This window comes from Salvia splendens, chromosome 4 (assembly GCF_004379255.2).
Source record: "Salvia splendens isolate huo1 chromosome 4, SspV2, whole genome shotgun sequence".
Classification (NCBI taxonomy): domain Eukaryota; kingdom Viridiplantae; phylum Streptophyta; class Magnoliopsida; order Lamiales; family Lamiaceae; genus Salvia; species Salvia splendens.
In genome coordinates this window covers 18,276,044-18,301,400 of record NC_056035.1, presented here as the reverse complement: position 1 = coordinate 18,301,400, position 25,357 = coordinate 18,276,044, and the positions used below count along the sequence as shown (strand labels likewise).

At 41.7% G+C, this 25,357-nt stretch overlaps 2 protein-coding genes across 3 annotated transcripts; one reads left to right on the top strand and one right to left on the bottom strand.

Moving 5' to 3' along the window:
* Nucleotides 1-6,434: 6,434 nt before the first annotated feature.
* On the bottom strand, nucleotides 6,435-8,899 carry LOC121798063 (glutathione S-transferase L3-like). The gene is made up of 10 exons (XM_042196889.1): nucleotides 8,688-8,899; nucleotides 8,432-8,506; nucleotides 8,272-8,332; nucleotides 8,014-8,100; nucleotides 7,527-7,625; nucleotides 7,337-7,442; nucleotides 7,175-7,251; nucleotides 6,917-7,024; nucleotides 6,704-6,784; nucleotides 6,435-6,623 (listed from the first exon to the last, which is right to left on the bottom strand). The coding sequence occupies exons 1-10, from the start codon at nucleotides 8,696-8,698 to the stop codon at nucleotides 6,612-6,614; spliced, it is 717 nt and encodes a 238-aa protein (XP_042052823.1). The 5' UTR covers nucleotides 8,699-8,899; the 3' UTR covers nucleotides 6,435-6,611.
* Nucleotides 8,900-22,014: 13,115 nt separating this feature from the next.
* On the top strand, nucleotides 22,015-24,786 carry LOC121801188 (protein MODIFIER OF SNC1 11-like). Of its 2 annotated transcripts, none has more exons than XM_042200636.1 (6): nucleotides 22,015-22,344; nucleotides 22,748-22,828; nucleotides 22,947-23,072; nucleotides 23,223-23,274; nucleotides 23,424-23,485; nucleotides 23,626-24,786. In XM_042200636.1, the coding sequence occupies exons 1-5, from the start codon at nucleotides 22,076-22,078 to the stop codon at nucleotides 23,460-23,462; spliced, it is 567 nt and encodes a 188-aa protein (XP_042056570.1). In that variant the 5' UTR covers nucleotides 22,015-22,075; the 3' UTR covers nucleotides 23,463-23,485; nucleotides 23,626-24,786. The 2 variants fall into 2 exon arrangements, with proteins under 2 accessions (XP_042056570.1, XP_042056569.1); XM_042200635.1 differs by having other exon boundaries at nucleotides 22,017-22,344; nucleotides 23,223-23,277.
* Nucleotides 24,787-25,357: the final 571 nt, after the last annotated feature.

Below are 25,357 nucleotides of genomic sequence, written 5' to 3'. Positions count from 1 at the left end.
GAGGCACCACCTCCACCACCACCTCCACCACCACCTCCACCCCCGCCTCAGCAAGAAGGATTCATAGTTACGTTCTCCAGGCAGAATCCCCCTAAATTCGATGGACAGGGAGATCCCTCAAAAGCCGAAGAGTGGATACGCGGCCTCGAGCGTATTTTCAGGGTCATGGAGTGCACAGACAGGGAGCGCATTGCTTGCGCCACCTTTCAACTATCAGGTGATGCCGATTACTGGTGGGAGACTCGGCAAAGAACTATGAATCCTGCACGCTTGGAAGCGTTAACATGGGAGGAATTTAAAATGGAGATTGATAACAAGTATGTCCCAAAGACGTACAGACGGGCCAAGGTGGTAGAATTCCACACGCTGAGCCAAGGCCGAATGACTGTAACTGAGTACGACCGAGCCCTCGCGCAGATGGCACGATATGCGCCCGAGTTGATGGACACCGACGAGAAATGGGCGGTGAAGTTCCGGGCCGGGCTCAAGGATGAGATAAAGGCCGCATTGGCTTGTCGAGGAGAACTCTCCTACTCGGAGATCTTGACTTGTGCACTGGACGTGGAAGATGCACTCCCTAAACCAAAAGTGGTGGCGACAACAAACGCGACACCCCTACAAGCTCAGTCAGGTCATCAAGAGAAGAGGAGGTGGGATGGTGATCACACTCAGTATGGTGGCAAGAGGCCACAACACATGAAGAACCCACCCTACAATGGCGGGAGACAGAATACCTATCACCCGAGGGCAAGCTTTCCGCCGAGGAACCCTCAATGTGGAAGATGCTTCAAGTACCACACCGGAGAGTGTCGAGACCCTAGATGCTTCAGCTGTGGTGGAAGTGGCCATTACTTCCGAAGTTGCCCAAATAAGAACATGGGAACGGGGACGAGACAGAACCAGTTAGGCTTCCGTCCACCATCCCAGGCACTACCTGCACCTCAACCGCAACAACGCCGCCAAGGACTGCCGTCGCAAGCAAGAGCCTACGCCTTGAAGGGGAAGCAGCCGGCAAACGGGAAAGAAACCTTTGGGCAAGGAAACTTGGCAGGTATGGGCACACTTCTCAACACGCCTATAGTTGTCTTGTTTGATACGGGTACATCGCATTCCTTTATATCAACTTCTTGTGTGGATACATTAGGATTACCTACTGTTAAGACCGAACCCACTATGAGTGTGACCTCACCGGTAGGCGGGACTATAGATATATCCCGATCTTGTGCGTGTGTGAACTTGGGAATAGGTGAACTCAGTTTGTTGGCTCATAATTTACAAGTAATGACGATGGGTAGCGTAGACATAATCTTGGGTATGGATTGGTTAGCGGAGAACCACGTTACCCTTCATTGTAGAGAAAGGGAAATTTCGTTTGAAACCCCAGGAAAAGAGCCGACGAGGTTTTACGGAATCTCAATGAACCGACGCAAGTCCATTGTCTCCGCGCTGCAAGCCACTACAATGATGAGGAAGGGATGTCCAGCGTACCTTGTTTATTTGAATGGGGAGGAGAAGAAAGACAGGAAGATAGAAGATGTGGCGATAGTGAGTGAATATCCCGATGTCTTCCCCGATGCATTGCCGGGACCCCCACCCGACAGGCAAGTAGAATTCACGATCGATCTGGAGCCCGGATCAGCACCAATATCCAAAGCACCTTATAGGATGGCGCCAAAAGAGTTGGAGGAGCTTAAGGTGCAATTACAAGAGCTACTGGAATTGGGATTCATTAGACCTAGCGTGTCGCCATGGGGAGCACCAGTGTTGTTTGTAAAGAAAAAGGATGGAACGATGAGGATGTGCATCGACTATCGAGAGCTAAACAAACTGACGCTGAAAAACAAGTATCCACTACCAAGGATAGACGACTTGTTTGACCAACTTCGAGGGGCAGGAGTCTTCTCTAAGATGGATTTGAGGTCTGGGTACCATCAGCTGAGGGTTCGGCGAGAAGATGTACCCAAGACGGCTTTTCGAACAAGGTATGGTCATTATGAGTTCGTTGTGATGCCTTTTGGACTGACGAACGCCCCGGCAGTGTTCATGGACCTTATGAACCGCGTGTTCCATCCGTATTTGGATCGGTTTGTTCTAGTTTTCATCGATGATGTGCTCGTTTACTCGAAGAACGTGGAGGAGCACAAGGAGCACTTGAGAACCGTCCTAGCAACTCTAAGGGACGAGAAATTATATGCCAAGTTCAGTAAATGCGAGTTTTGGCTCAAGGAAGTGAACTTTCTTGGACATGTAGTAACCTCAGATGGGATTCGTGTAGACCCGGCCAAGGTGGAAGCTGTACAGGAATGGAAGTCACCTTCTACACAAAATGAAATTCGAAGCTTCTTAGGACTGGCAGGCTATTATCGAAGATTCATTGAGGGATTCTCGAAGATAGCAAGGCCAATGACACAACAACTGGAAAAGGGAGTCAAGATGAATTGGACACCAGAATGTGAGGCGAGCTTTCAGTTGTTGAAGGAGAAATTGACCACCGCACCAATTCTAGCTGTGCCGGAGTCAGGGACTGACTATGCGGTGTATACGGATGCGTCGAAGGTGGGACTTGGATGTGTGCTTATGCAGAAGGGGAAAGTGATTGCATATGCATCGAGGCAATTGAAGCCCCATGAGCTGAACTATCCGACACATGACTTAGAACTGGCAGCCGTGGTACATGCACTGAAGATCTGGAGACATCATCTCTATGGAGTCCGTTGTGAGATATATACGGACCATAAGAGTCTAAAGTACTTCTTTGAGCAAAAGGAGTTGAACATGCGCCAACGTAGATGGCTCGAGTTGGTGAAGGACTACGATTGTGGTATAAACTACCATCCGGGAAAAGCAAACGTAGTGGCCGATGCTCTTAGTAGGAAGTCTCAATCTCAGCTGGCCATCTTTCTTACTACCGAGGAGAGTCTAATCCAAGAGTTCAGTAAGATGCGGTTGGAAGTAGTGAGAATGCCCGAGACTGTGGAAGGAATAGTAGCCACGTTGGTGATGGAACCCGACTTAAGGGCCAGAATTGTGGAAGCTCAACGGCGAGATACGTTACTAGAGAAGATTCGCTCAGAAGTGAGGACGGGTGAACCCGGAAACTTTCGTGAGGCAGCGGATAATGGTCTCACATACAAGGGAAGGTTGTGTGTGCCTAAGGATGAAGGCCTGAGGATCGAAATCATGAGAGAAGCACATGAAACCCCATACGCTGCTCACCCAGGAAGCACCAAGATGTATCAGGACATGAAGAGGCAATTTTGGTGGAACGGTATGAAAAAACATGTTGCGGCATTTGTGGAGAGATGCCTAGCATGTCAACAAGTAAAGGCGCTACACCAACGGCCCTATGGGAGATTGCAACCCCTTGAGATTCCAGAATGGAAGTGGGAACATATTGCAATGGACTTTGTGACAGGATTGCCAAAATCCCAGCGAGGAAACACTGTGATTTGGGTGATTATAGATCGTCTCACCAAATCTGCTCATTTTGTACCGGTTCGTGCTACTTATGGATCCAACGAGTTGGCTAAGATATATGTACGGGAGATTATACGCTTGCATGGAGTACCAGCGACAATTACATCCGATCGTGATGCCAAATTTACCTCTAGGTTTTGGACGGGCCTGCAGCGCGAGTTGGGGACTAAGTTGAATTTTAGTACTGCCTTCCACCCACAAACCGATGGGCAGTCAGAGAGAACGATTCAAGCCTTAGAGGATATGCTGCGAGCCGTGGTGCTAGATCGAGGTGTAGGTTGGGAAGAAGTGTTGCCATTGGTTGAGTTCGCGTACAACAATAGTTACCAGGCGACTATCAAGATGGCTCCATACGAGGCATTGTATGGAAAGAAGTGTAGATCGCCACTTTATTGGGATGAAGTGGGTGAGAGAAGAATTCTCGGACCAGACTCTATAGAGGAGATGATAGAGATTGTCCGACAAATCCGTGGGAGGATCAAGGAGGCACAGGATCGACAGAAATCATATGCGGATGTTCGAAGGACCGATTTACAATTCGAGGTAAGAGAAAAGGTCTTTCTGAAAGTTTCCCCTTCCAAGGGAATAACTCGTTTTGGAGTGAAAGGAAAGCTAAGACCCCGATTTATCGGTCCATACGAGATTTTGGATAGAGTCGGCGTGGTAGCATACAGATTGGCCCTACCACCAAGCTTTGGGAATGTGCACAACGTCTTCCATGTCACAATCGTTTTCTCTCCTCTCTCTCTCGCTATCGTCCTCTCGCCGGTAAGTTCTCCCTCCTTCTCCCTCTCGGTTCTCTTTCCCTCTCACTCCCTCTCATTTATTTCTTGGTTTCGTCAAGGTATCTCTCTCGTACCGAATTTGGAAGCGGAGTAGGGAAAGCTTTTGATCTACGTTTGAACTATCCGGGAAAGGTAACCCAAGACCCTAACTCTTAATAATTTCGAAAAAAACATGCATGTAGGACGTTTTTGGATGGTTTAGATGCTGAATAGGTTTTGTGACTATGTGTTTGTGTTGAACATGTTTTTGGTGATAACTGACAGTGGGTTCCGACCCCTTTTTGACTGAGCAAACGATCTCTTTTTGATACGAATTTTTAACTGTATAAACTTGGATGTGTCTTGGGTGTGGTGTGTAAATTTCAGCTTCTTTGGGTGTCGGATGATTTTATTATGGTTTTTGTAAGTGAACTGCGCAGTTCTGCGAGATGTATGTTTTTGGGTGATGTGTTTGTGCGAATTGGGGGTGTTTCTGGGTGTTTTGATATTGTGAGGTAAGTGGGTGCATTTGGCCAAGAGATGGCTCGGAGGAATCAGCGTTTGGTTCGGCTGGTTTGTGTGTGTTGGCCGAGAGTTTTGGGGTTCGGCCTAGGGCAGTGTTGTGGGGAGTTTTGAAGGTTTGATCTCATGTTTTCGGGTGTGTTTTGGGTTGTGGAATGTGTGTTGTGATTGTCGTATAAGGTTTGAGAATCGTTGGTTGGGGGAAAGTTTGTGTGCACGTGATCGAGCCAGCGGCCGAGACGCCGAGCCAGTGCCGAGACAGGTGCCGCGCCAGGTGCCGAGCCAGATGCCGAGACAGGTGCCGAGCCAATGCCGAGACAGGTGCCGCGCCAGGTGCCGAGCCAGATGCCGAGACAGACGCCGAGCCAGTGCCGAGCCAGGCGGCCGAGACGGTCGGCCGAGGTGCCGAGCCAGGCGGCCGAGACGGTCGGCAGAGGTGCCGAGCCAGGCGGCCGAGACGGTCGGCCGAGGTGCCGAGCCAGGCGGCCGAGACAGTCGGCCGAGGTGCCGAGCCAGGCAGCCGAGACGGTCGGCCGAGACACCGAGCCAGGCGGCGAGACAGCCGGCCGAGGTGCCGAGCCAGGCGGCCGAGACACCGAGCCAGGCCGAGACGCCGATCCTTTTTCCGAACCTTTTCCGAGCCAAGTGAGCCGTTTGCACAGTGAGGGTATGCCGGGGGTATGAGTGTTGCGTGTGTGTCGTGTGCGCGTCTTGAGTACGTTGTATGCGTGTCGGGTGCGTGCGTGGTGTGTTTCGGACGTGTGTTTTTGTGTGATTGACTTATAAGATGTTGTTAAGTGTGTGTGCGTGTAACGTGCTAGATGTCGAAGTCATCCACGTAGGAATCATGCATTGTCGTTTAAACCCCGTCTTTCCTGATTCTAATTATGATACTTATTTATCTTTCAAAAGGGTGATCTTTTACGAGGAAATTGTGGTTGAAGAAGGGAACTATTTAAAAGCTAAGCAATTGAGGTGGGCTTTTCTACCCTACTATTTTGTGGGTTATTTTTACTACGGACGCTGTTCCGGAAATGTTTATGGAGGTGAACTGGTTGTCTTGCCAACTGTTTTGTTTTGAAACCTATCTGAAGTGGTTTACCACATATGTTTAATCGAATTCGGGTTTGTTGGGCTGCGAACCCTCAGGCTAGTGTACACGAGATCGGGAGCCATCTGAGAGCAAGTTGGCCGGTCTAGTTGACCTGGGGTGTGGCCACGCCCCTTGTCACCCGTTGGATCAGATAGTGTATGATGGTGGGAATAAGGGTGGCAATATCTGAAAATGACTGCGCAGTCGAATTTATGAAATATGTTTTAGTGTACTTGGATTATTTTCTTACACTTAAAACCCCAAGGTTACACTGATATGCCATGACAAACTATGATTTTGGCGTGTGTCCACTGAGTGCAATAAGTACTCAGCCCTGCATGTTGTTTTCTTAATGTGCAGGTTGAGCGACGATGGGGATGACGGATGTTGAGCAATTAAAGTCAAAATTGTGTTTTTACTTTGCCTTTTGGATGGTGTCGTGTCGTCATACTCGGCATTATCTATCTCTTGGTCTGTTCCGCTGCTTTGTAATCCGATACAATGTTTTCATTTAAACTCTGTTTACTTTAACTTTAGAAATGTCACTACAGTACTTTGTTTTGAAGTGAACTTCCTCTAATTAAACGTTTTCGGGTCAAGTATTCTTGTTCTCCCCTTTCTTCCCCGCTTCTTTATTCCTCCCCTAGTCGCGGTCCACCGTACTTCCTATCCTTAGGAAATGCGGGCGTGACATATACATGCTGCGATCTTATTTATGGATCACATAAACTGCTCCCTCCCTCTCTAAGCATCCTTCATTTTTGACCCTACAAATGAGAAAATGTAAATTAACAATATGAACAATAACCACAGTAAAAGCAAATGTGAAACTGCAGTCACAATTTACCAGAAAACGGATTTTATATTTCTCCACAATAAGCTGAGGGTCAGGTATTGTTGGCTTGTAAGCATCAATCTCATTCATTTCCTGTGATTCAGACATAAGAATATGTATATGTCAAACAAAATCCAGTCATTTAAAAAGCAATTATAGAAACACAAACAACTGATTTAATATTTCATCAAGGCATTTCATATCAATCCATTATGAGTCAAGTACCTGAATCCATTTAGCTAACTTTGGCCTCCCTGATGTAACATCATATTTCCACACTTGGTAGAGGAAGGGCCGAATTCTCTCGACGAATGGAATATAGACAACATCTACCTACAGAGAGCAACACAATAATCAGAATAAAATTTTATACACACAGTACATCTGAAATTAAAGGAAATGCTTGATGAAAATCGCAAAACTCTCTTCGTTCTATTTTATCACTCTTCATTTCCTTAACTTCATCGTTGAAGTATCACTTACTTGACTAAATTGACCAAGGAAGAAGTGTCCATCCTCAAACTTATGGAGGGCAGTTTCCAAGTAATCAAATTCAGAACCTGATGCATCAATGCGATAGTCACATCAAGTTTGAGTACAATAGCATCGTAATCTACAACACATGAGCAGAGGCAGCCAGATTACCTGCTTGCTTTACGGTGTCGTCTCCTCTGAATGATGCGTACACATTATCCACAAACGTACCGGAGTAGGCTATCAACTCCTCAGCAAATTCCTTTTTAGCGGGATCCTAAGAGTTTTCATGTGATTTGAATTAAATAAATAATGTGATAGAGCAGAAAAATGTGGATTCGATTCGAATAGGTATCCTTACATCAGGTAACAAAGATGGTCCTTTGAAGTTGGCATCTACGTATTTCACCAAATCCAGACTCTCTCCAATAATTTTTCCATTGTGCTCCAATGAAGGCACCTTTAGAAGAACAAGCGTAGAAGACAGGCAAGGCAAGTTCAATCTTATCTGGCTATGTAGTTAAAATCATTTTCGTCTACAATATTGATGAAAATTAGTACTCCCCCCATTCCTTGTTAATAGAGGCGCTTCTTTTCGACACGGAGTTTAAGAATAGTGTGTTAAGTGGATAGTGAATAAAGTAAGAGACATGACGACAGAATAAAGTAAGAGAGATGGTTACTTTTTGCCAGAAATAGAAATGACTCAATTGACTTCGAACTTCCCAAAATAGTAAAATGACTCTATTAACATGGAACGAGAGAGTATGTAATAGTGAGTGATGTAGCGATTTCCAATCGAGCAACATCTATATTTGATTGTTCAGAAATCATTAGAGGAAACACACCTTGTTTGGGGGATATACTTTCTCCTTGTACCAAGCAGGCCTGTTCTGAAGGTTAATTGGAACCAATTTGATCTCGTCGTGTAAACCCTGTATAGTACTCCATTTTGTAACTTAGATTCAGCATTGATCATACAAAAATAATAAGTGAAGAAATAAGTAGCAGGTCAAGTCCTTTTTTGCATCAAAATGCAAGTAGCAGCAAACAGGAGAGATCTAATCATCTAAACTAAAAACAAAAATCACAATTCAAGAAAAAACCTTGTAGTTCCTGACTATCCACACTCGCTGCGCATATGGGCAGTGGTAATTGGTATACAACCTACAAATTAGATAATTAACATGTCACACACACAAAAGCATAGTCCAGAGAGAGGATAGTGTGTGTGTGTGTGTGAAGAAGGGAGGTTAAGAGTATAACCTAGTGGTTCCATCAAAGAGTGTGGGAGGCTCTGAAGTAGAATCCAACACAGGAGGAAGCACTTGTTCAACGTAACTGCCAATTTCAAACCATCATAACGCAATAAGCAACTACAAACTTCACTAATTTGATGTGGCAAACAAGTACAGTACATAAAAACTCATAAATTTCAATAGTCAGGCAAAAAGACATTAATTGATTAAAATATTGAAATATCAATTCCTCCAACAGTCCATTAGGGGGAAAGAGAGAGTACGGTGCAGCCATTATCGTGACTGGTTGATTCCAGAAATTGGTGATGGCGGAGCGGCGAGGTGCGTGCCTTTACTTAATAGAGATGGAACCTGGGGATTATGGTTATCTTATCCGTATCAATCGCGATTTGGTAATTGATGACGTACTAAAGAAAATAGATACGAGCTGAAGAAATAAGTTTCCCAAATCTCGATTGTCAAAGGAAATATTCAGAAAATGTGTGTGCCATTTTTTCCTTTTTTTTTGCTCAGAGGAGCTTAAAGCATCCACAAGTGGCCCAACCCGCATCCGTTCGCGCCGCTGGCACGGCGGCCCGTGCCAGCGAGCAGGACACGTGCGCGCGACGATTAAAAATCGGTTTTTAATTTAAAAAATCGATTAAAAAAAATTCACTTCCCAAAAAAAATATCCGTTTATTACCGTTTTTACCACTTTTTATTTTATTTTTTTCCCCAAAAAATACACACTTTCATCTATAAATACTCTCACTTTCACACCCCAAAATTCACATCAAACTACACAATTCTCATCTTCATTCTCTCATATCCATTCTCATCTTCATTCTCCCATATCCATTCTCATCTTCATTCTCCCATATCTATTTTCATCTTCATTCTCTCATACCCTACAACATAACAATGTCCGGCCAAGGCGATGACCACCCGCCCTCTCACGGTTGGAACCCCGAATGGTTCGGTTCACAACCGTTTACTAGTCCAGAAACGGAATATTCGGCCCCTCCTCAAACCCAAGATTGGGGCGTTCCGGGTGGCTACCGGCCATACCCAATTGACGACCAAGGTGCCTCCGAAGGGCGATACGGGTGGACACCGGAGGCACCTTGAGACTTATAGAAATCCGTGGGTTCCATCCTAAAACCAATTGGTGATAGGAGGAGGGGCCCATGAGACTTATATACTAGTTTCAGTTTTCTCTTGACACCGATGTGGGACAGTTATATGTTATATTTTTAGTTTCAATTGCCAACACCCTCCCTCAAACCCTTCAAGGTGAACCTTGGAGGGGTTGGACTTTTTTTCTAAATGATTGGACAATCGGTCCAATTTTTTTCGATTGGTTGGGACCACTTGGCCCAAATTTTCAGCCCAGTTATACTGCTGGGTCAGTCATTTTTTCAGTTTCAGCCCAGATATACTGCTGGGTCAGTTAAATATGACCCACAGTCGGCGACCCGCTCTGATACCATGATAAAAATCCGTGGGTTCCATCCTAAAACCAATTGGTGATAAGAGGAGGGGCCCATGAGACTTATATACTAGTTTCAGTTTTCTCTTGACACCGATGTGTGACAGTTATATGTTATATTTTTAGTTTCAATTGCCAACACTCGCGGTGTCTGCACACCGTACACTCCGGCGGAGATGGATAAATTGTTCAAGGCGTACTTGGAAATCTCCGAAGATGCGGTGGTTGGCACGAACCAATCCGGCGATCACTTTTGGTGGTGCGTCTCTCGCCGGTACAATGAAAATCGGCCGCCGAGAACGATCGAGCGCAACGAGAGTATGGTGCGCAACTCCATCGGCCGAGCCAACGACGAAATTGGCAAGTTCAATGGCTATTTCCTCAGGAGACGCGGAATGTCGGGAGCGGCCGGAGCAAGGTCGACATCATCACTGCCGCGCTGAGCACCTACCAATCCATGAACGGCAAGTCGTTCAAGTACCTCAACGTTTGGCAGGACACGCGGACGCACCGAAGTATATGGGAGGCGTAACATCCTGCTCTAGCGGCTCCTCCAAACGGTCAAGGTCGGTATCCCCATCCGACGCCGGCTCCGAAGAAGTGGCTAGCCAACTCGCCGGAGCTAACTTGGGTAGCCCCGACGCCGGACCAAGTGGTTCCCGACGCCGACAGCAAGGAAGGAAAAAGGCGGCGGCCGACCGCCGTCGCGCTGCGACTCCATCTGCCCCAGCTCCCTATGGCCACCTCCACCCCCGAACAACTCGTTGTGGATGCTCTTAGGCCAACTCAATATGGCCGATAGGTCAACTATGACCCCCACGCAACTTCAAACGCACGAGACCATGATATTGGGTCTCCAAAAACAATTGGGGTTAGTGCCGCCGGATGAGTAGTCTTCCTCGAGTAATATTAGCCAATAATTATGTAATTTTTAATTTTTAGGAGTTTAATTATGTAATTTTTAATTTTTAGGAGTTTAATTATGTCTTTTTTATTTTATTTGTAATTTGTAAAATTTATTGTGGTTTTTTTAATGAATTTTAATATTATGGAAATGTTTTGTTTAATTGAATTTTAAATTGAATTGTGCTCGTACTTGCGGAAGAGCACAGCTGTGGATGTTGTGCTCTTGCCAAAGAGCAGGCATGAATAGTGGCGCCGGACCCACAACCGTGCTCGCTGGCAAGAGCACGGCTGTGGATGCTCTTAAGACGATATTCCAGGCATCGTACCAAGACAACGAACAAATGCCATTTGTCACGCATTCATATTTTTCTCTATTTTAAAAGTTGTTAACTTTAAATTGGTATCTGAAAAATGCGCATGTTTTAAATTACTAGTACTAAACTCAGAAAAATATTGGTCTGAAAAATCATTAATAACATTTGAGACTTCCTCCTTTTATTTTTTCTCATTTTACTTCTGAACTCTTCCAGGGCATATTATCTACTCCCTCCGTCCACCATTAGGAGTCTCATTCCTTGATGGCACGAGTTTTAAGAAATCTTAAGAAAAATAGGTATAAAATAGTCAGTGGAATATGAGTCTTACTTGTATATATTAGTTTTAAATGAAATGAGAGTGGAATGAGTTAGTGGAATGTGGGGCCCTATTACGATTTATGGTAAAAATGAACCGGGACTCCTATTCACGGACGGACTAAAATGAAAAAATGGGACTCCTATTCGCAGACAGAGAGAGTATCTAATTATTCTAGTAACAATTATAATAATAATAACAATAATAATAATGTATTAGTAGTAAATTATTTATTGTGAATACGTCTAAAAATATTAAATATTTATAGTAATAATTTCTAAAAATGTTATGGATATTTTTAAAAATAGTATCTATGTATATTGTATATTTATATAAATTTAACTTTAAAAATAGATGTAGTGTGAGATTTGAATTTAAAATATCAATGGAGTTAGATTGAATAAGCTATCAAGAGTTAGGCGCAAATGTGAAAAAATAAATTGAGAGTGAACTTAAATGTGATTAATAATTTTTTAAAAACTTTGTGAACCTCAATTTTTCAGGGATCAAATTTTAAGTTCATTCTTTTAAAAAATAGCAAATTCTTTACCAAAAAGAGCAAATTAGTGGATAAATCGTATGATAAAATTTTGATGAGTTCCAACCTTAAAAACTAAATAATTACTCCATAAATTAAGAAATTTATATCGTTTGCAATTGTTTCATTTATTTCGTTTTCAACATAACATACGATATTGTGATAGCCATTTTTTTAAAAAATATATGAAAATAGCTATGTTAAGAATGTTAACTTTTTCAACATAACATACGATATTGCGTGTTTCACTAGAAACAAGATACATGTAATAGTAATAGTACTTTATAATTTAATTTTTGAAATTATGAGGCGACCATAATTTAACTATATATCATGATGTTTATTGCTAAATTAATAAAATTAGTTTCAAGCTTAATTAAAATGCATGAAAATTTGAAATATTTTTATTCTTCTTGAGGTTTATTTCGTGACATCATGTCATCATTGATTTTATAAGAATACATATTTAAATTTGTGATTTCATCATATATTTATAGTTTTGGATTAGTAGTAAAATATTCAGATTAGTATTTCATGATTACGTTATATCATTATTAAAAAATCAGATTAGTACTTAGTAGAAAATGATGTTTTGTTTCTTATTTATGAGAGTCAACTACATAAATGGTAACTGATATTTCACTTTCGCACGTAAATGGTACCTGATATTTATTTTATATCGTTTTTTTGTACTTCATGACAAAATTAATCATAGGTGCTAAACATGTGATTTTTTTTATTATGGAGGATATTTTTAGAAATTTTAATCAAATAGTACCAAACATGCGATTTCATTTTTCTTCCTTTCTTATTTCTTTTTTTCTTCTTTAGTTTATTCCTCTTTCTTTTTTCCTTCATTTTCTTCTTTCTTTTTAGTATTTTATCTTCCTTTCTTCTTTCTTTTTTCTCCTTAATTTAAGTATCCTCTTTTTTCTTTTCTGGTCTTTTTCTTCTTCCTTTTTAGTGTTTTACACATACATCTAATTACATTCATAATATAAATCAAGAACAAAACACCTAACTAAATTAATTATTTAAACTAATTAAACTAATTGATTATGTTTAATTAAATTATTTTATACTATTTTAGAGTTGAAACACCTAACTAAAAATATCCAATTGTTTATATCATTATACAATTCACAATTTAAAATTATTATTAAGACTGTATTGATTAGTTCTTATTTTATATAAAATAATAACAACAATAATAATAGTTATTATTGTATAATATTATACTATGATTCATAATTGAAATAATTATACTATAGTTATTTATTAATTAATACTAATTTTTAGTATTATAACAATAATTTATATTATAATAATAATTAAATATAATTTTTAAGTATATTTGAATGATATTAAAAAATAAATTAATTATTAATTTATAATATTAAAATAATAATATTAATATTGATTATTAATAATAGTATAAAGAGTGAGGAGAATGAGGGAAGATAGTATAATATCACTTTTATTACTAATTTTGTATATGCCCAAAATATCATCTATGACACAAATGGAAAAATGTATTTGTTTAGAGGCCATTTTGGGGTACAAATTGCATCAGGTACAAAAAAATGTGATTTACAGGTACCAAAAACGATATAAAATAAAGATCATGTACCATTTATGTGCAAAAGTGAAAGACCAGATACTATTTATGTAGTTTACTCTATTTATAATCACGTAAGAAATTAAGTAATAGATTTTTTTAACTTCTTTTTATAATCGCGGAAGAAATCGTCAATGATGTCTTTAGATTAGCAGTTTCAAACGTTAATAGTATTATTTTTAAGTAGTTATTTATCTGTAATATATGAGCTTTCAGCCTTTTTTTCATAAACAATCCTATGAACTTTTACTTCTTACTAGTAGTACTATTTTTCCTTAGAGTGAACTACGGAAATGGTCTCTGAATTATGCGTTTTGCATGCAAATGATACTTACACTTTAAAAATATCGTGGGTAATCCCTTAACAAAGGTGTAATCACATTGTTGATATTTTTCCACTATTCATCATAATTTTGCACAAAAAATGCTCCCAAGGTGGCAGGCCTAACGATCGCGGCCTTTTTTCTTGGATTCAAGTTATATGGAAGAGATAACTGAACCGGATGGATCAGTTAACAAATGCCGTTGCCACTTGATCAAGTTGATCTCGCTATCGCATGCCACCAATGTAATTTATAAACTCCCAATTTTGCACTACTTTAATAGTAAAGCAGCAAGTTCGGGGTCGATCCCACAGAGAAGCTAGTGTATCAAGTGTGTGAGTAGTGAACAGGAGGTTGGCTGCTGCCACGCTTTAACTTGGGAGTTTTTAACTACTGATTTTTACTCTAGACAGAATTTAAGTCACTAACTTGATCAAGAAAATTTTAACTACTGGGTCAAGTGAATTTCACACTAGAATGAAAATTAACTACGTTAAACAGTAAACACCATGATGAAAACGAAAACAACTTTGATTAAAACTAAAACTCAGAACAGTACAGCATGAAAATTAAACTAAGCTAACACTTCGGAAATACGAAAGCATGTAAAACCGGGGAGATCCTCGGCGGGAAACTTAAGAATACGCCGACAGATATCAAGTATTCTGCAGCGCTTCTTTGATCGCCCTTTCTAACTAAGCGTTACTTTATCTAAGCTATCTAGAGAACTGAACTAGACTACAGAGCTAAACTAAACTAAACTAAACTAAAGACGGAAGGTAAAGGATCCGATCTTTTTGTGTGATGGCGCATCCTCTATTTATAGGCTCGGCATGACTTCCAGCTGGATAACGATCTTGGCAGGGAATATTCGCTCATGCTGAGAGTGAGCGACTCATTGATTGCTACGTGCTTTCCTTCTAGAATGACGACGCTTTTCTGTAATAAATTTGTGCCTCAGCTCCGTCCTTGCGTCTCATATATCAGCACGTGTCCCCTTGTCCTTGATAACAGAATGTTGCGCACCATCCAGCTCATAGCCTCATGTGTCCTTCTTCTGGAAGCCTGCGGTCCCCTCCTTGCCTGCTTGGTTACTCCCCTTGATCAACTCCCCCGATTTTTTGCCTCTTTTCGCCTATTGTACTTGTTTGATCAGTTTGGCTTTGTTGCCTTGGTCAAGCGGCATTCCTGCACATTTAACACTTGCTTTGCGCGATAAACCGATCAAGTAGCGTACATTTTACCCCTAAATCGATGCATGAAATGAGCCTTATCAAACTGCTCATACTTAAAACATACTTGTCCCCAAGTATAAAGAAAAAGAAAAAAAAGATAGGGCAAATTTCAGGCATGGTTTACTCATTTCAAGAAATTAAAAGAAAACGTAAAAGAAAACAAGACTCGAAAAAAAAAACTCATATTCACATAGATGCATTAGATCGAATAAATTTCCAACAATCATACCCGAGGTCGAGGTCAATCCATTTGCCAGCAGCTTATGTTTCTTCCTTTTTGCTTTTACTTGATCAAGGTGTCAGTTCGTCAAGATTGCCCAATTTAAAAACCACTGTTGGATTCACTCAATCACTCATTTCTCACCAGAGATGTTAGGACTGTTCACTCGGTATTGCCACAAATTTAATACCTCGAATCGGATTGCACAAGATAGTTCCTTAAGGTCTTTGTTTCGGGTGTAATGGGGCTTAAGGGTAGTGCTGTATCAAGGTAGGGTCCTAGGGGTTCTAAGTTTAAAAATGTAAACTGTAAAAAAAAGAAAAACGCATGAGTCAAGAGACCAAAGATTTGAACTATTTATTTCGCCACTAGATATCCTACTTGGTCAAGTGGCGACTTCTAGCCTTGAATTTTTGGCTTATTTTTTCTAACTTCTGACTTATCGGGTCAGGTTACAACTTTTCCTGCCCTCTTTTTCTCAAACTTTTCTCGATAACAACATTTTTTTTGACTTGATCAACCTGATTGACTAACTCGCTCAACCCGGCTACCCTTTTATTTTTACTTTCTATCTTACTACCCCTTACTTTGAAATGACTCATCTCTCTGACCCCTTTTCCTCACGTATTTATAAAAAGTATATGGATGTGGGTCTCGATTATCAAAGAACGGGTAAAAGTGTATGGGCTCAACTTAGCTAACTAGGGGGTGCCTTTCTTGATGATGCGGGTTCGTGGAGCGAAAGAAGAAAAGGCTCAAAGTGTATGGTTGTCGAAAACCTCGATTTGCAGCCGCCAAGAAGTGTCTGGTGCTTCCTCTGTGTTTGTAGAGATCGAAAACTAGGAGGGCAATTTGGGCATAAAACTCCAAAACATGAAGTCTGAGAAGCGGAAAAAAATTAAATACCTCAAAATTTCTGGGATAGTGAATTGCAAGAATCGCCGATTTTATTGTCAATTTCAACGAGATCTGGAAATTTTGTGTCAGGTTCACCGAGAAAATCGCCCGCTACCAAATGGTGGAGAAGATGGGATAATGACCAGTTTAATGTGGTATTATGAGTTTATAAGGGCTACCAATCATGCCCTTAGTACTAGAGAGAAAGATAAAGAAAATATCAAATCTAGTACCTAGATATGAAAGTCCAAAAATACCCTTCATGCCTTAGGGGCATTTTTGGTGCAAAATTGTGATGAATAGTGAAAAAGTATAAAAAATGTGATTCTACCTTAGTTCGGGGACTACCCACGATATTTTTAAAGTTTAGGTACCATTTGCGTGCAAAACGCATAGTTCAGGGACCATTTGCGTAGTTCACTCTTTTCCTTAAAGAGAAATTGAGGAAGAATTGAAAGTGATGTGTTGAATTGAAACTCACATGATAATTAAAACAACATTGTTTTGATATTATTGAGATTTGAGGACATTTTTTTTCCAGCTCCTAAACTTTATCAATGTATCAATTGTGGTATGTAATATTTAACAATATTAGGGCATCCGCAACGCGTCTCGTTGCGGTCCCTATCTCGTCTCGGAGAGACGAGACAGCAGCGAGACAGCGTTGCGGGCTCCGTCTAGTCCCCAACCTGTCCCCATCTTGTCCCGTAACTCGTCGCGGAGAGACACTTGGCTAGCTGTCTCGCCACGCGCGTTGGCGACGTGGCGAGCTGCAGTTCGTCCGTGACGGCCGTGAGTGGGCGTCGTTTATTTCCGTTGAAAATGTATTTTTATTGTTTTTTTTTAATTTAGAAAAAAAATCGAAAAATAAAAATAAAATCCCAAAATTATACTAGCCGTTTATAGCTCTTTTTTACAATTTTTTTTATTTTTTTTTGAATTTTTTTTAAGCCCTCAATCACTTCTGTAAATATTAAATCATTCCCACAAATTAATCCACAAAAAAAACTCTCTATTCTCACTCAAACACTCTCAAACACTCTACATTCTTCATCTCAAAACATTATTCTTCTCCTAAATTTAATCCATTCATGGATCCATTTGAGCAAATGCGTCAAATAATGGAAGAATCGCTTGCAGAAGATCGACGTCGGGTAGGGGTGTGCATTCGGGTTTCGGTTCAGTTTTTTACCAAAACCGAACCAAAACCGAAAAACCAAATTTAGTTCAAAATCCAAACCGAACCGAACCCGAAAAACCGAAACCGAAAAACTGAAAACCGAACTTAAAAAACCGAAAAACCCGAAAGAAAACCGAAAAACCAGAAAAAAATAAATATAATATAAATACATATTTATATATGTGTATTTTATTTTGTTTTATATATACTAATAGAATATTTATATATAATATAAAATTAATAATACATATAATATATATTATATAGTAGAATATATTAAAAGAATATATATTATATATATAATATAATATATTAAATTAATAGAATATATATAATTTGGTTTTTTGGTTTTTTTCTTTGCCCGAACCGAATCGAACCGAAAAACCGAAATTTTTTATTTTTAAAACCGAACCGAACCGAAAAACTGAAAAAACCGAACCAAATTTCAAAATTTCGGTTTGGTTCGGTTCGGATATTCGGTTTCCGGTTTTTTTTGCTCACCCCTAACGTCGGGAGGAGGAGGAAGCCGCGGCGCCTCAAAGGCTATCCCGGACTTACATCCATCGTAACCGGGAGGAAGCCGCCGCAAGGTTGGTACGCGACTACTTTTGTGACAACCCGGTATGGGGCGAGACCTACTTCCGTCGCCGTTTCCGCATGCAGAAACGGCTATTTATGCACATCGCAAATACATTGGCAGCCCGGGAAGAGTTCTTCCAAGAAGGGTTCGGCGCCGTTGGCCGTCCCAGTCACACGACGTTGCAGAAATATACTGCAGCAATCCGTCAGCTTGCTACTGGACAAACGACGGATGTGTTCGACGAATACCTGCACATTGGGGAAAGCACTAGGAGGATGTATTTGATAAACTTCTGCAAAGGCGTCCGGGCAGCCTTCACCGACGAATTTCTCCGGAAGCCAAGCATGGCAGATTGTCAGTTTCTGCTCCGACTTCACGAAGAAGTGCACGGATTCCCCGGGATGCTTGGCAGCGTCGATTGCATGCATTGGCAATGGATGAATTGCCCTGTGGCGTGGAGGAGGTCATACACGAGCGGCCACAAAGGCACCCACCCCACCGTTATACTCGAGGCCGTTGCCGACTACCGGCTATAGATTTGGCATGCGTATTTCGGGGTCCCCGGATCGAACAACGACGTCAACTTGCTCAACCAATCCGACCTCTTCACCGAAGTTTTGAATGGTAAAGCGCCGGCCATCAACTTCATCGCTAACAACCGGCAGTATAAAATGGGGCACTATCTTCCCGACGGCATCTATTCGAAGTGGCCAACCTTCGTGAAGACGTTCAACAGGCCGTTAAACGAAAAACATGCTCTTTTTGGGCAGAAGCAAGAGGCTGCTCGCAAGGATGTGGAGAGAGCGTTCGGGGTTCTCCAAGCTCGCTTCAACATTATCAAAGCCCCGGCTCATACGTGGTTTATGGAGAATATGGTCGACAATACGTGCATAATCTTGCACAACATGATTGTCGCCGACGAAGGACCTGAGGCGGGAAATAGGTTCGACCCTGAAACCCCGGGAAGCTCTACTGCAAGTAGTCCGCTCCGCAGTGGAGTGCATCCGTCTATGCAAGATCGGTTGTCTGTTCGGGTAAGGACACGTGATTCTACCGCCCACGCCCAACTCCAGGAGGATCTAATAGAGCACATTTGGGCTAAATTTGACAACCAGTAGACGCACATGATCGCCATTAGACAACTCTTTCTTCTGCTTCTTTGAGTTTTGAGATTTTGAATTTAGAGAGAGTGAGCGGAAGATTTTAAATTATGTATTTTTTATTTTATTAATGTGGTTTTTTATTTTTTTAGAATTTTAAGTTGTAATTTTATTTTATTTAATGAAGTATGTTTTTATTAATTAAATTTGTTGGAAATAAAAATAAAAAAATGAAATTGAAAAAATAGCTAAGGGATAAGATGATTAAGAGACGGTTAATAGATGGAGGGTTGCATGTGTTGTCTCTTAGTTAAGAGATGAGATGAAAAGTACAGTTGGGCCCATGAATAGTGACGAGATGAGACGGTTAAGAGACAGATAAGAGACAGCGTTGCGGATGGTCTTATATGTGGTCACTGAACTTTGATTTAATATCGTTTGGATTATTTTTTCATTTTTATAATTTTCTTGGGCGAAAATACTCTGGAGCTAAAGAACATTTCAGTCAATTAAGTGGGAGAAAGAGAGGGAAGACACTTTCTGCTATGTTGTGTTTTTAAATTTCCGTCAGTACATTGTAATTATTACGTGAACGTTATTATTGTTACACTCTAATTTAATGAAATTGATTTTTTTTTCACATTCATTGCCTTCCTTTCAATTTAAATTACGCATTGTATGTTCAAATTTATTTTTATACGGTATAATTATATATGAAAATATTTTAAAAAATTAAGAAAACTGGAACTGCCAAAATCAAACTGTGAAAATTGGAAAAAATGGACGTCTCAAACATAAGAGCATCCACAATGGCGGCGAGCGGACCGGCTAGCCGATCCGTGGCGCTCGCCGGTCCGCTCGCCGAACCATTGCAGCAGGCGAGCGCCAAATCGGCAAGAAAAACGGCGAGCGCACGCCGATTCCCGAGCGCTGGCCGATGCGCTCGCCGATCGACTGGCCGCCATTGCAGGCTCCCGATCGGCGAGCGATCGGCCAGCGGATTTTTTTTATTTAATTTTCGAAACACTATATATACGCGATTTGCACGTCATTTTCATTTGCACCACTTGTTTTAACGAGTATTCTCTCTATCTTAATTTCTGTACAAGAGCAACAACGCGAAATAGAGCACAACAACGAGCCTACACCAGGGACGACGGGTCTCAAACTCCCACGGTACCCGTGGGAGGTGGATGGGGTCCGATGGCCGGGTACTACAACATGTACCATTGGCAGTAGATGATGCCCGGGATGGCATCCGGGGGGTGGTATGCCGGGATGGCAGGGGATGCCGGGTGGCCGGCGATGCCGGGCGGGCAGGGGGTACCGGGGATGCAACCCGGGATGCAGATGATGCCGGGGTGGGCACCCGGGATGCAGATGATGCCGGGGTACCCGGGGATGCAGGGGACGCCGGGGGGGCAACGTCTATCGCCCCAGTTTTGATTTTGTGACTGCTTCTTTGCACACATCGACTCCATCGGAGACGCAGTTCACTGGGTGTGATACTTTCTCCTTAGAGGAGTTGGGGATAGATCTCGGGGATGCGGACACCCCTGTTCAAACGGGGGGAATAGGGTGGGGTCGGGGCGCGCCAAAGAAGAAGAAGGGGAAGGGTAAGACGGTGGTCGGCGAGTCGTCGCAGCCGGCTGATGACGACAGCCCGGCACGGAGGAAGTGGACAGACGCGGAGAACGTCGCGCTGTCCAAGGCGTGGGTGAGTGTTTGCGATGATCCCCTCGCCTCGAACAATCAGAGGATCGTCAACTTGTGGGCTAAAATAGCAGCAGCCTACAAGGCATTTTGCCCGGAGGGGAGGCCACGCAGCTGGGAGGAGTGCCGGAATGGGTGGGACTGAATCAGGGTCGAGGTCTCCCGATTTTCAGGCTTGTACACCAAAGCCCTCCGCATGCAGACCAGTGGCCAAACTAAGGACGACTGCAGGAGGATAGCGGAGAAAGCCTTCCCCATGCCCAGGCTTTATAAGGAGTTCACCTACTGGAACTGCTATGAGGTGCTGATGGACTCCGAGAAGTTTCGGGCAGGTGTCGATGCTGGCTGGCCGAAGAAGCATCGCCTGAACTATACCGATGATTACAGCAGCGGCGGTTCCCACGACCTCCCCGAGGATGTACAGGAGTTCCCGTCCCCTCCCGCGTTTGCTCGCCGCACTCGCCCGATTGGTCAAAGGCGGGCGCAACGGGCTCGCCAGGCCTCCCAGGAGGTCCAGTCGGCATCCCCCCTGTTGGCGGGTCGACAGCCGAGCTCCTCTTCTTCGCGCGTCAACAAACGCGAGCTCAGATGTACAAGATCTTAGCTGAATGGAGGGCGGCAACTGACCCCGAGGAGAAGAGTTTTCTTCACGCAATGCTCGTGAGTATGCGGGCCGATTTGAATCCCGCCGCGGCACAGGTGGGGGCTCAGACGCGGGCTCAGATGCCGCAGATTTGGGGGTCCCGGATAGCGGCGACAACGACGGCGGCGACAGCGACGACGGCGAGGAGTGAGACGGAGCCGGGGGGCTCGTGTGTGGCGGAGGAGTTTTTTTTAGATTAACGTAATTTTTTTAATTAATGTACTTTTTAAAATTTCAATATTATTATTGAGTTTTTCCGTATCTGTGTCGTAAATTTAATTCCGTATTATGTGTGATTGTTAATTATTTGTTTTTATAATTTTATTTATTGTGGATAGGCTATGACTAGACTATTGCTTCTCCTAATGATGTGACAGAAGGAGTTTTTTAATGCTGCTGATATGGTAGGAGGAGTTTATGACTAAACTATGATTAGGCTATGACTGAGCTATTTCTATTGGACATGCTCTAAATTGGCTTAACCCGATTTGGGCAGTTAACTTAATGAGTAACAATTACAAATATAGTGGCTCTCCATTTTGGATAATCAGTCCTCTCTCCCTTCAACTTCTAGATTTTTTTATCTCTCACAACCAAATGGCGACCACGGCAGCACCTAACCTCGAAAACCCTAAAACCACCACGGATCTCAATGTAGCGCCATCCCCTGTTGAAGACGCCTCATCCACTCAGCAACCCCCACAGCTTTCGGCCGACGAAACCAAGGGAACTCCGGATGCGGCGCCTCTCAACACCAGCGAATGCGCTGCGGCCACGGATATCCAGAAGAAGATGAAGCGTGCCGAGCGCTTCGGGATGCCGGTAACTCTCTCTGAAGAGGAGAAGCGCAATTCTCGAGCCGAGAGGTATATATTGTTGCCTCCACTGATTCGATTTCTCTTATATTGTAACTCCAGACATGTATGTTGTGGTTAGGGTAGGGTTTATGGCTTGACATTTGGGGCTTTTTTTGTGTTTGGTGTTTTGAGATTGAAATTCGAGAAATTGGCATCTCATCAAGTTGGTGCTGGGAATTGGCCGCGATTTTATTATCATTTATGGATTGGCACTTAGCATACCTTTGTAGAACCTCCTGGGTCAGTTTTGTAGTCATTTAACTCGGTTGGGTATTCTTTGACTTGAACCTGTAGTTTGCTTTAAATAGCCTTGCTTACACTTCTATTTTTGTAAGTAATAGTATTGGTGGTGCTGTTTATCTCACAAAATATGGTTGTGAATCAGTTTCTCTAAGTACCTGCTTTTAAACAGGTTTGGTAAAGCTTCTGCTGCCGATGGATTGGATTCATTAAAGCAATCAGAAGATCTGAAAAGGAAAGCTAGAGCAGAGAGGTTTGGCCCTTTTGCTTATGTGGGATTTCTTGTTGTTGTTGCTGCTTTGTTGTTATGTGAGTTTTTATCCTCTTGGAACTTGTATTAATATATGACACCCAATTTAATTGTTCATTAGGTTTGGGATTGCGACATCTGTATCAGCCGATGAGGAAGCTAAGAAAAAAGCTAGACAAGCTAGGTTTGGATCAACTCCTGTTATTGATTCAGCCGAGGAAGATAAAAAGAAAGCAAGAGCACTCAGGTCTAGCATAGTTCACATTGGTTCCATATTATAATGTTGGTGACGGGGACATTTTGAATGTGCTCCAATTGAAAATTTTGATAATCATTCTTGAAAGAGTTGAGTTTTTGAGTTTATTTAATTTAATTTGATGGCTTTGCAACTATGCAGATTTTCTCAGCCTCAGGCTAGTACAAAGGCAAATGGAGAAGGGAATATTGAGGTGGTGAGTTATAAATATGTGTTTTTTGTATGAATGAGATGTTTATGTTTCTTATCAAAATAATAATTGTAATGTATGATTATGAAAGTTGTAGTGGTAATGAGATAATTTGTTGGTTCTTTTCCTCATTCCTGGGCTTAACATTTCAGAAGACAGCAATATCTGGAAAGGCTGGTGGAGGAACCTGAAAAAAACTTGGTCATAATCTATAGTAAGACATTCATCTGAAATTTCTTTTTCAAACCTTATGCTTTTTTCGTCTGTAAGGTTCTGACGACCTAAATGCTCATTTACTTATTGTTTGTGGCATTTTTAATTGGATGTATTTTTTTCTTATTCATTTCTTTACAGGATGGGTAGGTTAGAGTAACTTCCTACTGTTGCCCTTTTACTGACAACCAGACATGCACACCCGCTTGCAAGATCGTCTGTGATTTACAAGCAGTTTTTGTTTTGTGTAATTTGGACTCCTTTTAGTCATCATGGGTTTCTTGGTGATGCCTGCTACAGATCAACAACCACCTCCTCTAAGCTAGTGCTTCTGAATCGGCATGCCAACCATTTCAAAAATTAACTGCATTAAATAGGTTCTTAAGGGTCTTATTGAAGATGTGTGTAGATTTAGTATAATTTTGCTGCTCTTTTCTCGTAGTCATATCATACCTGCTTCTTGTTGATTGACTGCTAACATTGAAATGCATGATAACCTTTGTATGAATTGGATAACAAATATTGGTCAACAGTTTGTACCCTTAATTTGTGGTCTGGTTGGTGCATGGGAAGTCTTCTGTTAGGTTTTGTTAGAACGTGTTTGATCCAATAGTATGCCCCCTGAAGTAACTGGGCCTGCAATTATGTCAACCTTTGGCTTGTTTCTATTGAAGTGGCTGATGAAGTCTTGAATGATGATTTACATTTCAAATAGTTTATCTGTAGAGATCATTATCAACTTTTGATAAGGTTAATGCTCAGTTACTCAACCACTGTTCATAATCATCACCCTATACTTCATTTGAAGTTATTTTGAGATGATTGCATATGTTGGGGATTTCTGCAAGTTTTTCCTCATAAAAATTCTTAGGAGGTATCTGATCTGATAGGGTTTCTGGTAAGATTTCTTCTAATTGGCTTTGAATATTCTAGTTTGTTTGATATTTTGGTAGTGTTTTTCTTGATTTGCATGGTAGTTAAAAAATTTCCTATGAAATAGTGCTTTTGAAATGGTTGGTCAATCCTTTGTAATGAAATGCCGATCAGGAGGTGGTGGTCTGTGGTTGTTGACTGCTTATGGTTAAGCCGGGTTAGCTGATGTGGAGGAATTAGCTGATGCATCCACTTGCATTGCTCTAGCCAGGTTTATTTTGTTTCTAGGTAGGAGTAATTCCTGATTAGCAATGCAAGTTGGCATGGAATGCTTGGAAAATTTGTAATACTAGTTTGGTTGATTTGGCAGAGGGATGTTTCCTGTTCTTTATTATCTATGCTATTGCTATCTGTTTCTATTCTGCTGTAGATGTCTTGGGTATAGTTTCCTTTTCTTTATTATCTATTGCTATTGCTATTGCTATCGCTATTGCTATCGCTATCCGTTTCTATTCTACTGTAGATGTTTTGGGTATAGGACAATTTACACGTGAATTGTCCTATACCGAAATATATGAAATAGAAATATAGTATCAACTTAAATGTGCAAAATTGGGTTCATATACCTGTGGGTACCTATTTCGACAACCCTAAGTAGGTCTCACATTTCATCAACTTATTTTACATTTTATTATAAAATGAATATATATAAATTAGATTCATATTCAACTAAATTATTCAATCCACTTTTGTTTATATTTCTTAAAATTTGTTTCATAATCAAATAGGATTGGTATTCATGTGACGGAGGGAGGGGCATTGTAGGAGTAGTTGAGAGATGGAGTGTTGTATGTGGTTTAATGTTGAAATAAGAGGGTGGCAGTTGCGCTCAACATCAACCAACCTGCATTGATCTAGCTGTAGAAATGGGTAAATTGGGATCATTTAGTATGGCCCATTATTTGGATTTATTCAGCCCAGTTATACTTCAAATACTAGA

Bases quoted from the DNA above. Each gene is read 5' to 3' on its own strand.
- LOC121801188 (XM_042200635.1), top strand. From the start codon at position 22,076: ATGGCGACCACGGCAGCACCTAACCTCGAAAACCCTAAAACCACCACG. The intron at 22,345-22,747 runs GTATATATTGTT...GCTTTTAAACAG, and splicing joins CGCAATTCTCGAGCCGAGAG to GTTTGGTAAAGCTTCTGCTG. The intron at 23,073-23,222 runs GTCTAGCATAGT...GCAACTATGCAG, and splicing joins AAGAAAGCAAGAGCACTCAG to ATTTTCTCAGCCTCAGGCTA.
- LOC121798063 (XM_042196889.1), bottom strand. The intron at 8,333-8,431 runs GTTATACTCTTA...TCTAATTTGTAG, and splicing joins CTCTTTGATGGAACCACTAG to GTTGTATACCAATTACCACT. The intron at 7,025-7,174 runs GTAAGTGATACT...TGCTCTCTGTAG, and splicing joins TCCTTGGTCAATTTAGTCAA to GTAGATGTTGTCTATATTCC.